The sequence below is a fragment of the Gekko japonicus genome, unplaced genomic scaffold (assembly GCF_001447785.1).
Source record: "Gekko japonicus isolate JY-2015 unplaced genomic scaffold, Gekko_japonicus_V1.1 scaffold36, whole genome shotgun sequence".
NCBI lineage: Eukaryota > Metazoa > Chordata > Lepidosauria > Squamata > Gekkonidae > Gekko > Gekko japonicus.
In genome coordinates this window covers 2,010,509-2,027,483 of record NW_015164182.1, presented here as the reverse complement: position 1 = coordinate 2,027,483, position 16,975 = coordinate 2,010,509, and the positions used below count along the sequence as shown (strand labels likewise).

Sequence of the window (16,975 nt, the reverse complement as noted above, 5' to 3'; positions counted from 1 at the left end):
TCAAAGAACTGGAGGATGGCAAAGCTGGATCCATGAGTCAGCTGGATCCATGACTCTGCTTGGCATGCAGGAGGTCGCAAGCTCAGTCTCCAGCAGATAGGAGATGATGAGAAAGACCTCAGCCCTGAAGAGCTGCAGCTGGTTAGAGGAGACAATCCTGACCTTGACAGAACAAGGGTCTGCTTTGGTCTAAGAAAGCTTAGTGTATGAAACACAGAAGCCTGTATTGAACCAGGGTGAAGGTCTGGGGAGGGTAGAAGGCCAGTCTTCTAATGTTTATTCACATCCTACTGCCTGCCAAGCAGACGGTCTGGCACTGAAGAAGATTCTAAGGTGTGAACACATGAAGGCATGAAGGCCTTGGGCCAAGATTTTGACAGTTCCTAATTCTGAGCTTGGGGGAAGGGGGTGAAGAAAAGCAGGACTTCTGGCAATACTTAAGATAAATACCTGCAGCTGCCCAATTGCCTCCTGACAAATACCTGCAGCTGCCCAATTGCCTCCTGACCTTAGAACTTCCTTAAGGTTCTAGTGCCCCCCACAAATTTGTTGCAAACAACCACACCACACACCATCATGCTGGGTGTTTTTACAGGCCTGCCAGCCCTGTACTTGATCTATGGCTACCCACCAACTCCATGGCAGGAACAGGACTCAGCACTTCAGTCCTGGCTGTCCTGGCTGATTAGACCAGTCCCAGGGAAAGTGACAAACAATACTGCCAACAAACGTTCTGGGGGCCCAAATGGACTCTCCCTCCTCCTGCGATGGAGACTGGTGTAAGTCTTACCTGGACATTCAGGATTGTAACACTCCCTGGCATCGGCATGAGCCCCTTTGCACTCTGCCCAGCCATGAGCTGAGACGCTGCATTTGCGGGTGCGCTGCTGAGTCCCGTTGGAACACGACACAGAGCAGCGGCTCCAGGATCCCCAGTCCAGCCACTGGCCTTCCACTGTCAGAAGAAACACAGGAGAAAGTCCATCAATGTAAGGGGAAAAGATGTAAAAGGCTCTTGTGATCCTGCTGCTTCTCACTACCATCTCATCCAGCTTCCTGTTCTACGGCTGGAGTCTCCAAAGACCAACCCACAATTCCACCACAAACTACAAGTTAACACTGATTATTCTCCTGCATCCTCCACACACTACAGGATAACCCTGGCTGTTCTGTCATGTCCTGTGCACACTACAAGTTAACCCTGGCCGCTGTCCCATGCTAGAGGTACCTGCCCGAGAGGAGGGACAGGATGGCCGCTCTAGTGAGATGACTATTATAAGCAGACTGAATTGAGAAAAGGGAGGGGGAGAGAAAAGGAGAACACCCAAAGGCCAAGTGAACAGCCACTGCTGCCACAGCCAGCAACCTTGGGTTTAGATCCCCTTTTCATCACTTCTTGTACATTTTCCTCATGTCCGAATACAATGCTGTTGTGCATTCCCCCATGGCCCACCGGTGGCAACCAAAGATGAGGGATGGGCCTAGAGGAATGCAGAACAATGGCACATAAGGAAGGGTCTATAACTAGGGTCAGAAAGTGTAGGTTCCTGGATCAAATATGACCCCCTACTTTTCAGCCAAGCAGCCACAGAGGGATAGGCCACAAGCTCTGCCAATAGGCCACTTTGAAGGAGAACTGTGCTCTCAGCCTGCCACACCTGGCTTCAATATCCAGGTGGCCTTCCAGGAGATCTAGTTCAGAGCCAAAGCCCTTACCATTACACAGGGAGAGAGAGGGTGGCCAATTTCATTGTAGGGTTGGGGTTTGTGCTAGGAGTTCCAGCCTAGGTACGAAGCAAAACCACTCCAGTGACATTCACGTTCTTAGGCCTCATGACCAGTGTTCCCTCCAAGCTGAGTTAGTGTGAGCCAGCTCACAGTTTTTTAGCCTCCAGCTCACACATTTTTGTCTGAGCTCAGGAAAGACAGCTCCAGAGCAAACTAATTCATGCAGTAGCCAAATCGCTCGCTCACAACTATAAAGCCAGTCGCGCACAAAGTAGAATTTTTGCTCACAAGACTCCACAGCTTAGAGGGAACATTGCTCATGACTGAAGGCAAAGTTTTGAAAATGAGCCAGTATTTTCATATAAGATTCTACTCATCTCCTACCACTCCATGCAAAACAAGGACAAGCCAATACACTATAGGCTGAGCTACACGTTACACTGCATCTGGGTCTACTGTCTCATCACACCAGGAGCTCCATGTTCAGAACTCCTACTGCTTTCTGAAAATTCTTAGACACCTGTCTTGGCCCTTTCCAAGAAATGAGCAGGTATTTTCACAGGAGATTCTGCTCATTTTCTATTATTCTGTCCAAAACAAGTATAAACCAACACTATAGGTGGTAAGCTACATATTACATTGCATCTGGGTCCACAGCCTGTGTCACACCAGATGAGCACCAGGAGGTGCACATTCAGAACTCCTATTACTTTCTGAAACTTAATTCTTGACCCTAGCAAAAACTGCTCCCTGCCAGTCCTCTGTGCCTTACTTTTTCTTTGTGCCATGCAAGCCACCTTCTGGTTTTGAACTCCTTGCCTGAATTCAGACTTCCACACTTGCCTCTCCCTGTACTTAGCTTGCCAAAATCTCTTCTTCACTGACCCTGACACCCACAGCCTCTGATATATGGATGTTTGCAAGAATTCTCATACAGCGCAGAAACTCAATAAAAGCACCAAGAAAGTCATTCAAAAGGCCTCTTTGCTCCAAGAACTGAGCTTTCAACTGGATTGTACAACACTGCATTCTCCCTTGGTCGCTGTGCCTGTTTTGGGGTACCCAAGCACCTGGCGGCCCCCAATAAATGGCAACCAAGCTGCACAAGCCCCGAGGGACCGTGTGTGGAATAAGCCCAGCCTACGATCTTGCTCTTTGAAGAGAACGGTACCTGAAGGACAAGACCAATGTATAAAGGCAGGAAGAGGCCATCATGGATTCCAGGAAGAAATAAACATCAGCCAGAGATGCAGCCTCCCTTGGGAATCCACAAATAGGCTGCTCCCTGCCAACACTCAGTTTTGCTACAGTGTGTGGAAGACACAAGGCAGGTTCTTACTGCATATGAGAAGCACAGTGGCCAACTGCGCACCATGATGTCCCACACCCAAAGCTCTGGTGAGCCGCTGTAACATGAGCCTCGCACACAATTCATGCACTGCAAACAGGGCAAGTCAGACGTGGCAATGGCAGGAGCTTCGTAATCCGAGGCTAAGGGAATGAGCCTAGGAAGCACCCTGGGCTGGGACCACATGTATTCAGATGATGGAGCTCTCTTTGGTCACAGAAACCAACAGGAATGTGCAATGTCAGACCCTGCAATTGGTTAACAGTATGAAGCCTACGGACTGGCCAGGCTTGTGATGTATGTATGGTTAGAGTGTTGGACTAAGATCTTGGAGACCCAGGTTCAAATCCCCACTCTGCTGTGGAAGGACCTTGGGTCAGTCACAGTCTCAGTCTTGGGCCAGCCATAGTCTCAGTCTAACCTACCTCACATGGTTGTTGTGAGGATGAAATGGAGGAGAGAACAATATACGCCACTTTGAGGCCCCCACTGGGAAGATTGCAGAGTATAAATGAAATAAATAATATTCTGCCTTTCTATTAAAAATAATATTTGTGGCATCCTGTCTAAATTTCACACTGCAGGCCTGCCCTGGATCTGAGTTTGGAGACCGTGGGCTGGAGAATGCACAATCCTTGCCTGGATCCAGCAACTCAGTTCAAATTCCACCCCCCACCCCCCAAGTACTCTAGTGGCACATGAAATGCTGTAACCTCAGGCTTATATCTCCTGCCTATGTGGTATAGTGTTTACAGAGCTGGAGCAAGGAAACCTGAATCCCCTCTCAGCCATGAAGAATTTTGGACCAGTCAGTCACCTCCTCTTGGCGTAAGTTCACTCACAGGGAAATGGGATGGGGCATATAGGCCACCTGGAGGTCCTTGGAAGGAAATTTGCCATAGACAGACACCAGCACCCTTCTGCTGATGCAAGCAGAAGCTGCAGTCATGATGCTGTCCTGTCGGGCTCCCCCATTTTAGATACTATCGGAGCAACATAGGATGCTGCCACAGAGAGCCAGCCACCATCAAAGAACTGGTTCTCAGAAGGCAAATGTTTCCATACTCGTGTTTCCCTTCTCCAGCCCCTCTCCGGTTAGAATCTGGATGAGTTCATTTGGCAACACATCATTATACAAAACAGCCATCTTGCAAACTGACAACCTTGCAAGCACTGCTCTCCCGGCCCTAGTCTGACAGGGAGCCGGACACCGTTGTCATGGGAACCGGGGGTGGGGGAAGTAGGAAGATGGGTCAGATTCAGAGAGAAAGAAAGAAGTAAAGAGCAGTGGGCTGAGAGAGTACCAAGGATGGAAAATAACTTAAAACTGGAGGTGGGGTGGGGGATACGTGCATGTATGTGGCTCATATAATCTGATTTTCCCATTAAACGAGATCCTCATCTGCCCCAGCTCCCGCTGGATGTAGCAAAGATCAGTTCAGAACAAGGCACGTTTCATGCCCTCATACTTATCTGTCTTCTGACTCCTGACTCTTGCTCAAAGTCATCGGCCTTCTGCAATCGCCTCCCCCCCCAGATCCCCCCCCCTTTAGCTGATTCAAGGCCAGTTTATACAAATCAGCAGAACCAAATGCTGAAGCTTTTTTCCTTCCTTTGAGTGTACCACTTCAAACTGCAGGTGGGGATCACAATACAAAAACCTGGGATGTCACATTACATTTTTATGTAAACAGAGAGCTCGGTGGGTGGAGTTTTCAAGCATACAATTCCCTCCACCCACAGTCATAAGTGGTACAGGTCAAAGAAGGCTTAATCACCCACAAAGACGGCTGATGAAGTCAAAAACAGCCAACAAAGCAATTTCCCACCTCAGCATCGAAATAAAACAAACCTTGCTAAAAGTCTCTCTTCTTCCCCATGTTTAGCCCTCTCTTCCCCAGAATCGACCATGTCCTCAAAAACACTAGCAAATGCCTCCAGGCCCTTTGGAATCATCTCCCAAGTAGGCTCTTTGATCAGATTGTCTTACCACCCTGGGATGACCACACCACCTCTGTATACAGATGGGGGGGTAGTCAATTATCTTTTGAGGAATGGGGGGGAAACTGTGGGAAGGGAAAAGAAAGGAAGGATAGGAAAACCCAAGCAGCTGGATACTAACCGGGGCAGAGAGCGATATTGCAGGGCTTAGTCTGCACCTCAGGCCCCACGCAGGCCTTCCCGCCATGCTGGGGAGCAATGCAGTGCCGCATTCTGATCCGGGACCCTCGCCCGCAAGTCATCGAGCACAGACTCCAAGGGGACCATTCCTTCCACAGGCCATGAACTGCAACACAGCACACAGTGATCATGCCTGGCCCTTTTGCTCAACTGGTAGAGTGGGGTTGAGGAGAGCAAAAGAAAGTGGAAAGACCCAAGGTGGGTGATTCGGTAGGGGGAGGAGGAGACTGGTCTAGAGAAGAAGGGGAGCAACCAATTGCGCTGTCTTCTAATAGGATAATAAGCAAATAAGTTCACCACAATTGGGGCAGAGGAGAGATTTAGGATAAACAAGGAAGAACTTTCTACCTCAGGGCGGGAGTGATGGAACAGTTGTCTGAAATACTGAGAAATTTCAGACAGGCGATATATTCCGGTTCAGGAACGGTTCCCAAACGGTTTCTGGTCTGACATTTCAGACAGAACCGTTTTAGAACCGGTTCCCTACCGGAATATATTTGTACTTTCACACACAAACGCTTCTATCCTGTTCAGGAAATGGGGCTGAAACGTTTTACCTGTAAACCACTTCCAAGTAGTCTTCAGTTTCTTCTTCCGGATCCGAAACCCCTTTTCCCGCTGTTTTTCGCCTGCGTGGGCGATCTCCGGCTTTTTTTTTTAATGTTCACTTTAGAGCGCTATATAACTATAACACAACAGCAAAACAGTATTATGGCAACCCCACTGGAATGCCTGGAGTGTTGTGTTATAGCGCTATAGCGCTCTAAAGTGAACGTTTAAAAAAAGCCGGAGACTGCCCGTGCGGGCGAAAAACAGCAGGAAAAAGCGGGAAAAAGCAGTGCAGTCTGAAATGGCAAACCGCTTTAGATCCCGCTGTTTACCGGTAGGGGAAAGCCATGTGTGAAATGGTAGCCCTATATCGGTTTACTCCACGGTGGATCAAAAATGGCTTCAAACCGGCTTAAAAAGGGTAATGTGAAATTCCTCACTGTCTTACGCATTTCGTTGCCTATTTATTAGTTAACAGTAAACGTTCAAAATGCCGTTAAGAATCTAGCTTAGAGATCCACAATGTGGTACCCATGGATGTCATGGTGCCCTCTGATAAGTTTGGTATAGTGATTAGGAGCATGGACTCTAACCTGGGAGAACCATGTTTGATTCTCCACTCCTCCACATGCAGCTGCTAGTGTGACCTTGGGTCAGTTACAGTTCTCTCAGAGCTGTTCTCTCAAGGGCAGTTCTCTCAGAGCTCTCTCAGCCCCACCTACCTCACAGGGTGTCTGTTGTGGGGAGAGGAAGGGAAGGAGATTGTAAGCCACTCTGAGACTCCTTTGAGTAGTGAAGGGTGGGGTATAAATCCAATCTCTTCTTCTTCTTCTTCTCTTTGTCTTCTTCTTGGTGCCTACTTCCTTTTACTGCAAATCATCTTCTCCAGTCCTTGCTTCCCTCCACCTCAGGAAAGCAGGAAGTGCTTCAGAGGAGCCCAGAAGGCATCCCATTTTTATATGCCCATATAACCCATTCAGAAACATCTGCCTATGATAGAAACTTGGCTTGGAAACTCCTAACATTTTGAGACTTGTCCCAGCCCCTATGGTGGCAGCCATTTTGTAGCTGACTATGACCTGCCCCCATGGCATCCATTGGCAATGCCAATCACCTATTTTCAAAATTTCAAAAGTGCCCACACCTGGGGTCCCCAACATGGTGCCAAACAAGTATTTTTAGAAAGTGGCCATGGTCAGGTGAGGCTTTTGCCAAGCAAGGTTTCTGATTGGCTACTGGAGATTTTAAAAGTATTGCTTTGGCAATAGGTGCCACCACAGCATAAGGATCTTCATTGTGTGACTAAAGGTAAGCCATGGCAGCCATTTTGTGGCTAGCGAAACCTCCTGCAGTGTTGTGTTCTAGGGTTTATTCCTATGCTGTTTGAATTACCCTCTGGTATCCTAGTTCTCTCATTCTATTGGCTGTCTACTAAAGACCACCCATTGGTCCTGAAGCCACCTAAGGTAACCAATTACAGAGCTCTGCTTAGGTCCAATCAGACCTTGTGTATATAGTTACATTGTATATAGTTTACTGTTGAAATCGTATAAGTTTGAGTGCTGCTCTATGCAGAGCAGTCCTGAGCGAGCAATGTTCTGAATAAAGCCTTCTTTGTTTGACTATTGTCTCCAGCCTCAATACTTAAAATGCAGCAGCCGTTTTGTGGTTGACTCTGACCACCATGCTGTGTCAGAATTCTGAAGGTGCCCACAGGCTCAAAAAGGTTGGGAACCCCTGGCCCACACATTCAACAAAGTTGGGGACTCCAAACTGGTGACTTGAAGGAAGTTGATTGAGGGATTTGGAACAGGTGCCGCCCCCACCCACCTTTGCCCAAAGGAGGAAACAGCCAGGAGATCAGCTACCCTGGGAAAGAAATCTCCTAACAACTGTTGACTGGAACTGGTTGTTTGGTAAAGGCTGTGAAAAGTTCCAACTCAAGCAAGCTGGTTGGTCTGAGCAAGAAGAATCCTCCATGGTGGTGCTCCCTATAACAGGCAGTCTTTGCTCCCCTTGGCTACTGGAGCCGGATCGAAAGAATGCAGAGATACCTACTGGGTGTTATCGACCTTGGATTTATCTGGTGAATGTCCAAAAACATGACTGCAAGCTGACAACAGCCATTAGACAATTGTCCATATTCACTACTTGAGTTCTTATTCTGAACATGTGCCAGGTTTATGCAGGATTGCCAATATTCCCCCAGAGGTAGCTGATAATCTGGACCACTGCCAATGAGGCATTTTGGACATTACCTGTAGCATACATCTCACTTGTCAGATATAATTAAATTATCTATAATGTAATATATTTGTATTATCTAACATAATCCAATTAAATACAATTTCCATGTTGCGAGTGCCGGGTGTTAGAATGATTCTGGCAACAGAGAGGGTGTGAGGGACTTGTGCGGCAAGAGACGTTTGGCTCTAAAGGAGTGTCAGCTATGCTGCCATGATGTTTATGGGCAGGAGTGCATTTGCTTGACCTGTGTACCAACTGCTGCGGCCCTTCGTTCCTTATTATCTCTGACCTTGTAGGCTGCCTGTGTAGTGTCTTCCCATCAATTACCTGTGGGACTAGTTTCGATTCCCAGCTTTGGCTTTAATGGCCTGGGGCCCCATTCTCCCACGAGTGGGAGTCAGGCTGATTGGCCTAGGGATGGGTGTGTGTGCATACAAATGCCCTATATCCCATTATGCTTGTAGGAAAGTAGCCATTCCTAACAGTGACGATGTTACTGCATCTATAGCTCTGACAATGAAGTATAACCTTATGATAAGCGTGTACTCAACTGTTTGACTGTGGAACCTTACAAGGAGTTATAAAAAGACTCATCCTACTGAAGCCTCGGCCCCCATCCTGGCCAATTTCTTTTCTTTTTTTAGTTTACAAGGTCTGTGCATGTTCTGACATTTCTCTGCTGTCCCAAGGGCTAGAAATTAGCTTAATTTGTTTAAAGAACTATGCTAGATGAAGGGTGACATTTTAGAACTGGCTGACAAATTGCAAATTAACAGGTCACTGGGGCAGGAGGGCAGTCACCTGTCCTTTTAGCAAGAACTCCCAAAGCTACTAAAACCAGCCTCTTTATCTGAGAATTGGAAAGTTACCAACACAACACACATTTTAATAGCATAAACTGTGAACAACACACCTGTCAACTTATTTTCTGTCCCAGGTAAGTGGATGGAAAGCATAATTAAAGCTAGATTTATTAACCTTATGGAAGAACAAGTCTTGGTGAGGAAGAATCAGTAAGGCTGCTTCTGCAAAAGTAAGTCTTGTTTCACTGGCCTTTCAGAAGCTTTTTGAGAGAGTCAACAAGCATATACAAAGGGACAATCTCATAGACAATAAATATTTAGAGGCTTTTTGACACACCAGCAAAATGGCTCATAAACTCACAGGAGAACAGATTCTTTCATGGATTGATGACTAAAAGGGATAGGAAGCAGTGTGTAGAAACAAACCAGCAGTTTTCACAATGGAAAAAGTGGGGTGAGATCTCCCAAAGGCCTGTATTAAGCCTGGGGCCATTTAACATCCATACGTGATATGGAGTCAGGAGTTAGCAGGTTGAACAGGACAGAGAATGATTTGGGATAGTGGAATATACAGCAGATTTCAAAAAGCTCCAGAAGGATTTCTCTGAAAAGGGTGACTGAACAAGAAATGTCAAATGAGATTCAACATATGTGCTAAGTGAGGCACACAATGCCTTCCCCCAGTCTTAACCACCTGAACTGGCAGTGACTAAAGGAAAGAAATCTTGGGGAACAGAACCTGTTTTTAAAATATGGTTGTACAGTGAGGTCAATGGCTTACTAAGTAGAGACACCAACAGAAATCCTCCCCCATTGAATCTAAGTGGTGTTTGCTCACAGCGAATCTCCCGGTGCTTTCCTGGTTAAGACGGGGGGGGGGGGGGGGTTCCCCCCGGGGTCTGATTCTACAGCGGCGGGAATTGGGCCTCCGAAGCGGGGGTTTACCCGCCCCCTGCCCCCACTTGACAGCCCTAGGTGGAGCAAAACAGGCTGCTGATGGGTGCAGGGTGCTTCCCAGTTGTTCATGTCTGATCGCGCCGTCGCGCCCTTTAAATCTGACCGGCATTTGCGCCTATGGTGCGGCTAATTATGCATGTGATCGTGCCCACTGTCTGAAAGGACAGGATAATTCATAAAAGGATAATTCTAAAAGGATAATTCAGAAAAAAAAGACTGAAAAAAGGCCAGATTGTGATGCATTTATAAAAAAATGATGTGGCCACATTTAGATCAGCATGTACGGGTTCAGTTGCCTCACTTTTAAAACAGGATGAAAAGAGCAAGAGTCCAGTAGCACGTTAAAGACTAACAAAAATTTGTGAGTCAAAGCTCACTTCTTCAGACAGTGAGCAATGACTCACATAAGCTCATGCCCTGCCACAAATTTTGTTAGTCTTTAAGGTGCTACTGGACTCTTGCTCTTTTTTACTGCTACAGACAGACTAACATGGCTACCCATCTTGATTTGAAACAGGATATCACAGATCTGGGAAAGATACAGAAAAGGAGAACTAAAGTTTTCATGGTGGTAGTATACCTTAGAGGAAAGGCTACAGAATGTCAAGAAAAAGAAAAGGTGACGGGGGGTGGGGGGGGGAGAAGATGGGCTTCAGTCTTCATACTGTTTCCCCAACCTAAAACAGTTGGGGGGAGGGTGTTATTTGCCCTCGGGTGCCTGCATCTGTAAGTGTTCAGTAAATGTGCAGCCCCCTATGGGGCAAATAAACACCACTCCTGAGCCATTTCAGGTTAGGAAAACGGCATGGGGGAAAGGCTGAAGCCCCTCCCCTACCCATTGTGGCTGTGAGTCATGGTGATCACATGTTACAGGTAATGTCTAGTTTGGGCCTGAGCCTAATAAATATGAAATGGCAACCTGAAATGTTTTACTTATCAGGAACAGCAGATTCTCAAAAAATTGTGTATTTTCCCCCCAGCCAGCAAAATTAAATCTTGTATGAGAATAACAAAGGAAGGCATGAAAAGAAATGTGCCAGAAAATAAACTTTCCCCCACTTCTGTAGCAGGCTAGATTGTTGTGCAATTAAGCCAAATGTGCATGGAATACACAAGAGTGAATTCAGATCTGTTCTGCTGCCTGTATTTTTGGATGGGGAGCATGATGTGCAGTTGCAGACAATGTGCACAACAACATGCAACCATTATTTAGATCTGACCCAAACACAGGATGCAACAGTACAGGAAGGTGAGAATCTTAGCCTGCTAAAATCCAAGGTTTTGCTCAGACACAGTAAATGCCAAAGGTTTGCTAATCAAGTGTTTCAGCAATGGTAGGATGCTCTGCAGGCAACAGCTTATGCAAATATCTATTATCTAGTTGCTAAAGGCTGGCCCCTATGAGGCACTCCAAATAGAAGGGTGTGGGGCCAGAACTAGTATATGGACTGGGCAGTGCTGTATGTCTCCTTGAAGAGGACAGTCCCCAGAGTCTGGGGATGTGTCATTTGGGGTGGTCCAAAGATTTATTTGTGGGTGCAACCCTGCCCCAGTGTCTGCCTGTGTGATTGTCCTGGGGGCACCACACTTTGGAGCAGCTCGCACAAGAACCGTGCTTTGGACCAAAAAACAGGATGTATCTTCTTGAAGGGGAGAGTCCCCTGAACCTGGGGGTATATGATATGTGGTGTTCCAGACCTTATGATGGAGTTCAGAGCTGTTTCTGGATGAATTCATGAATAAGAATGAATAAGGAATGGATAAGGAACTGCGACTCCTGCCAACCTAGCAGTTCGAAAGCAAGAAATTGCAAGTAGATAAATAGGGACCACTTCGATGGGAAGGTAACAGCGTTCCGTGCACCTTGGTGTTTAGTCATGCCGGCCACATGACCACGGAAACGTCTTCGGACAGCGCTGGCTCTTCGGCTTTGACACAGAGATGAGCACCGCAACCCTAGAGTCGGATTCGACTGGCTTTCGAGCAAGGGAACCTTTACCTTTACTTTAAGGAACTGCGAATAAGGAACCAACTTCAGCCTCCTGGTGGAAAGGGGAAGCTGAAGCCGGTTTCTGCTTATCTTCTTCTCCGTGTGCCAGAGGAGGAGACAAGCAAGTAAACAGGCTGGGGGGACGATGGCAAGCTGGGCTGGATGTGGTACAGGGAGGCAAGCTGTGGCTGGCAGGTAAGAACAGTGAGAGAACCCGCAGATAACCAGAGGCAGTGGAGGGGAGGTGGAAAATGGGAGTTTGCCTCCCTGTAAGTAAGCCCTCACGAGTCCCCTTCCTGTACAGTATATTAACAATATTCCAAGCTGTAACTTAGGAGAGGAACAGCTTCCTGGGACCGATCCCATAACTCTCTCTAAAGGAGGGTCTGGCTTATTTCTCTCTTCTGCAAACTTCTAAAGGCTTGCTTGAGGGCCATAAGCATGTATCAAGCTTATCAAGTGCTATCTATTGTGCATCTATCACTACAGGGCGGATAAAGCATATCCAAAGGAGCATACAAACAGCCTGGCAAGGACAGAAATGAATTTTAACAGCTACTGTTTATGAGACAATTGCATTTTGAACACCGCAGTTTTCTTTCTTTCTTTTTTTTTTTTGAGGGGGGGAAATTGCATTTTTGTGTGTGTCAAAGAAATTTATTTAGGATATAAACATTCATAATCAACATTACATTTTTTACATCATCTAATACCACAGGACCACAACCAAGACAGAACCAACCCAAACACTCAGATGTGCAACACTACCACCCACTGGAAGGGATGGTTATTTAACCATTACAGATCTCCCCCTATTCTATCATTCCACTGAGTAAGGCCTAAAATTTCTTCTCATCTAATGACCCTTCCTTTGAAGTAAGTGGCTCTTACACTGGAGGAAGAGCCACTTGACTTTGAGGAAGGCTCTAAAGAATGGGAGAAGGAGCCTTGCAGGATAGTTGGACTCTCCTACCCCTACTTACTTGGGAGAACAATTGAGTGGCCTCCTCACCAATCCTTATCTTTGTCTTGTTATAAATCCGAATTCTTTCACCACCGGCTCTTATGTGAAATCTTAAATTGTTGAAGTTATGAATGCAATGAAGGATTTCTATGTGGAAAACTGAAAGATCTTTCTTGCAAGTCTAGTGCATCAACTAATCACCCCCCCCCCATTTAGTTCTGCACTCTGCCTTATAAAGGACCTGTGAATTCTAATTAGTACTAGAGACAGCTCTGAAGACCTACCGGCATCTATATTACCAAAGGGAGAACAGCCACGGCTGCTTTGCCACAGTGTGGTCTGATACAACTAGGGGCATTTGCAAGAAGCTTTCTGAATCCCAGTGTTAAGGCTGGCATATGCTGCAGATCTGATTTTACTTTATTCGGGTTTAACAGCCCATGAGCCACATTAAGAATGAAAAACAACAGCAAAGAAAAGTTTAGTCACATCAACCAGACTTCACAAAAGCCACTCAGAAAGATCTTAATTAGTGAGTATTCGAAGTAGCTTAATATTTTAACAACCACTTCACAAGAAATTTCTCCCTAGTAACGGTCTGTCTAGAACAAAAGAAAACGTGCAGTAACAAATTAACCATTGATAAGGAGCAATAACAAAAAAAGCTGTTCTCAAAGAATCCTAGCAAAATGCCCCTTCATCCGTGCTATGTGTAGTGCATTACAGCATGCATGCAGATCATCTACCATATCCTTTGCCTGCATCATATTTTGCTCTTTCTCCCCTCCCCACCCTTTTTGGTTTAACATGCAGCCTAAGGAGGAATTCTGTGAAACCTGAAAGCTAGGCCACAGCCAGTGTTCTCTCTAAGCCGAGTTAGTGTGAGCTAGTTCTCAGTTTTTTAGCTCCAGGTCACACATTTTTGTCTTAGCTCCGGAAGGATGGCTCCGGGCAAACTAATTTATGTAGTGGTCAATTGCTTGCTCACAACTTTAATGCCAGTAGCTCACAAAGTAGAATTTTTGCTCACAAGACTCCACAGCTTAGAGGGAGCATTGGAACTTTGTGATTTTCAGTTGGTCTTAATAAAAGGAGGGGAAGGAAAACAGCATGGTACAGCCTGATCTCATCAGATCTCGAAAGCTAAGCAGGGTTGGTAGGTAGACCACCAAGCAAGGCTCTGCAGAGGAAGGTAATAGCAAACCATCTCTGCTTCTCACTTTCCTTGAATGCCTCTTGCTGGGGTCACCTAAGTCAGCTGCAACTTGACGGCACATGTAATAAAGGCGCATTCTACTACCATTCATGTTTTAATTGCTGAGAGCACAATACACTTAAGATTGTTCCACTTTATTATATGCCAGTCGTATGACTTCATTTTTTTGCTTTTCTTTATAGTTTGCTTTAGAATCCCTAGCAAATAGTGTAGTTGAATAAGATTCCTGGAAGGACACACAGCACAGAATCTAAGAAAGGAATGGGGAACCTCTAGGAATGCTGCTCTCACCCACAAAGTCCAATAAAAATATCCAGGGAAATTTAATCTATTAATACAAATTAAATGGGGAGGGGCTGAGCAGTGGAGGAATGAGCAATTTTTAATGACCTCATGAGAGGCTCTTAATTTGACTCTGCTCAGTGTTTTCAGAAAGGAATGAGATTTTTCAAGCTGATGGTGATCTTCCATCGATTAGCTGTCATGGGCCCGAATACTAATTAAGGCATAAACTTTTCAACCTCCTTTAAAATCAGTAATACTAGAAGCAATGTTTGGAAAAAGTTCAGCCAGCTTCCCCAGGAGTTCTAGAAGTCATTATATGATCTTACAAGAAGAAGAGAGATCAAGGACGCTTTCCACAAATTACACTAAAACATGGGCCTTTATAAGGATGCTCTTTTTGTTTTGTTATGAAGGAACGGTACAACAGTTCTGTACCTTATGAACGTGGCATATAATACACGTGGGACATTTCCGCAGGGCTACTCCTGAGGAATCTTCTGATGGTTGCCTGCTATCTGATTCTTGTGCCTACATCTTAAAAGCTTTGCTTTATCAGTTGTCAATAAGCTTTTGGGAGGAAGAGTGACTCAGTAGTACAGCACATGATTTGCATGCAGAAGGGCTCAGTTTCAACCCTTGGCAGCAACTCCAGTTAGCAGATCTCAGATAACAAGTGTCGGAAAGACCTTTGAGCCTAACTTGATATTACATTATCCTTGCGTCTTCCCCCAAGCCTGCCATGAGGACTTTCAATCATACTCACCTTGCAAGTTCTGTGCTCCAAAATCAATTCTCAGGGATGTGCGGGACTAACTCAGATCAGAACTACAGTGTTCTGATAGAAGAAACGTCCACCTTGAGCCCTTTTCCTAACCTGAAATGGCCCTGGGGAGTTGCTATTTGCCCCATTGCAGAAACTTATGTATAGCCATCAGTACATGTAAGGCAAACAGTGGCTCCCTAAGGCTGTTTCAGAAATGGAAAGCCATACTGAAAGGGAAGAAGGGGCTGATTCAGGTGCCTGATCCAAATCAAGCTGCCATGAACCAGGGAGAGTTTCCTGCAATGATCTCTCTCTGATAGAAAGTAATGGTGGCAGAACACAAGGATAATGTAATATATAGCTTGGCTCTTTCGCTGCCTGAGATCTGGAAGAGCTGAAGCCAATCAGGGTAGACAGCACTGACCTAGATAAACCAATGGCCTGACTCGGTCTAAAGCATCTTCATCTGTGGAGGTCAGGCAGAACAGAAACTGAACAGTACTTGAAAATCTCTGTTGAACCTGAGCTGGAATGGAACGTTACAATGAATCCAGGTTGTCAGTTCAAAAGACGCTTCTGCACATTCACTGGCTCCAGTGAGAAGAGGTTATGAGAATGTAACCAGTTTTTTACACATTTCCCTTTCTGCTCTTTGGCCTCTTAGAAGACTGGGAAGCAGAGAGCAGAAACAAGGCCACACACTTTTAAGAATTAAGGCTGCAATCCACTTTAATTAAATAGGGTATATTAAAATATGTTAATAATAAATGTGTAAATTCTAGTTACGTCTAGAAGTAGACAAGCAAACCACAGTACTTGTGGGTTATGCCTGACACTTAATCTGTAACAAATTAGGCCTATTAACTTGCCCTGTCTTGTGAATCAGAATGGAATCAAGTCCTGGAGGCAGGCAGAAGGGGTTACTGAATCCTTCCCATCTTGAACGGGAAAAAATTTAATCATGGCTGAACACAAATCAGAAGGGCAGGCAATATTTAGTGGGGCAGATTCTCTATTTCAAGAGCATTTGGATGCCCATAAAGTAGGTCAGTGTGACATAACTGAGCAGATTCTTAGAACAGCAAATAACAACAACAACAACAACAATAATAAAAAGAACAACAACAACAATAATAAAAAGAACAACAACAACAACAATAATAATGACTGGCATTTCTTGTGAAAACAACACAAGACATTGAGGGAAAGGGTGGTGAAGGAAGAGAAGGGAGGAGCATCAACATCAACCCTCCCTGTTCCCCCTACCTGGGCAGGTGGCAGTATTATTGCACAGCCGTGTCTCCCGCAACAGCCCGCTGCACAGTGTTCCATAGGGTGACGAGACACAGGAGCGGGTCCGCACTTGGGTGCCCTGCCCACAGGTCAGTGAGCATACGCTCCACTGGGACCACTCCTCCGCTGCAGGGTCTCCTGTGAGAGAAACGGAGACAAACATGAAACAGAGGAAGGTTGGCTCGCTCATATCCAGAACAGTGGACCAGATTATTTCTGAATTATGAATTGGAGGCCACCATGAACCACACAATGGGAATGCCATGATCAAAATATTTTAAATACACAGAAGAGCACCCAGTGAACGCCGTTCTGCTGGGTATATGCTCTCAATGTTTGCAGTCCTGAATGCGTATGTTGATGCAGGGGGGAGACTGAATGTTCCGAGACCCAGTCAATAAGAAAGGTACTGGACTAGGTTTAGGAACTCTTTTGGCTGTTCTTCAGTGGCCTGTTCACACTTGCAGGTAATCACTGATGCTATAATAGTAAGCAACTAGTGTACATGTTTGAACCAGCCTTCACAGGCAGAATCTTATTAACATATTAGTGACAGGTGACTGGTACTCTACTGGAGTCATAACTGAACTGCCAATTACAGGCTGCATCCTTGAACACTAAAAAAGCAATGCTTTTCTAAAAACAACAACC

The 16,975-nt window shown here is 45.7% G+C and overlaps 1 protein-coding gene across 1 annotated transcript in view; it reads right to left on the bottom strand.

The window, feature by feature from the left end:
- Positions 1 to 16,975, bottom strand: part of ADGRB2 (adhesion G protein-coupled receptor B2) — a 149,718-nt gene that overhangs the window by 83,693 nt on the left and 49,050 nt on the right. The window contains exons 3-5 of the mRNA XM_015408088.1: positions 16,298 to 16,462; positions 5,199 to 5,363; positions 791 to 955 (exon numbers count right to left, since the gene is read on the bottom strand). Of these exons, the coding sequence (XP_015263574.1) occupies positions 791 to 955; positions 5,199 to 5,363; positions 16,298 to 16,462 (495 nt within the window). The remainder of the gene's footprint in view (positions 1 to 790; positions 956 to 5,198; positions 5,364 to 16,297; positions 16,463 to 16,975) is intronic.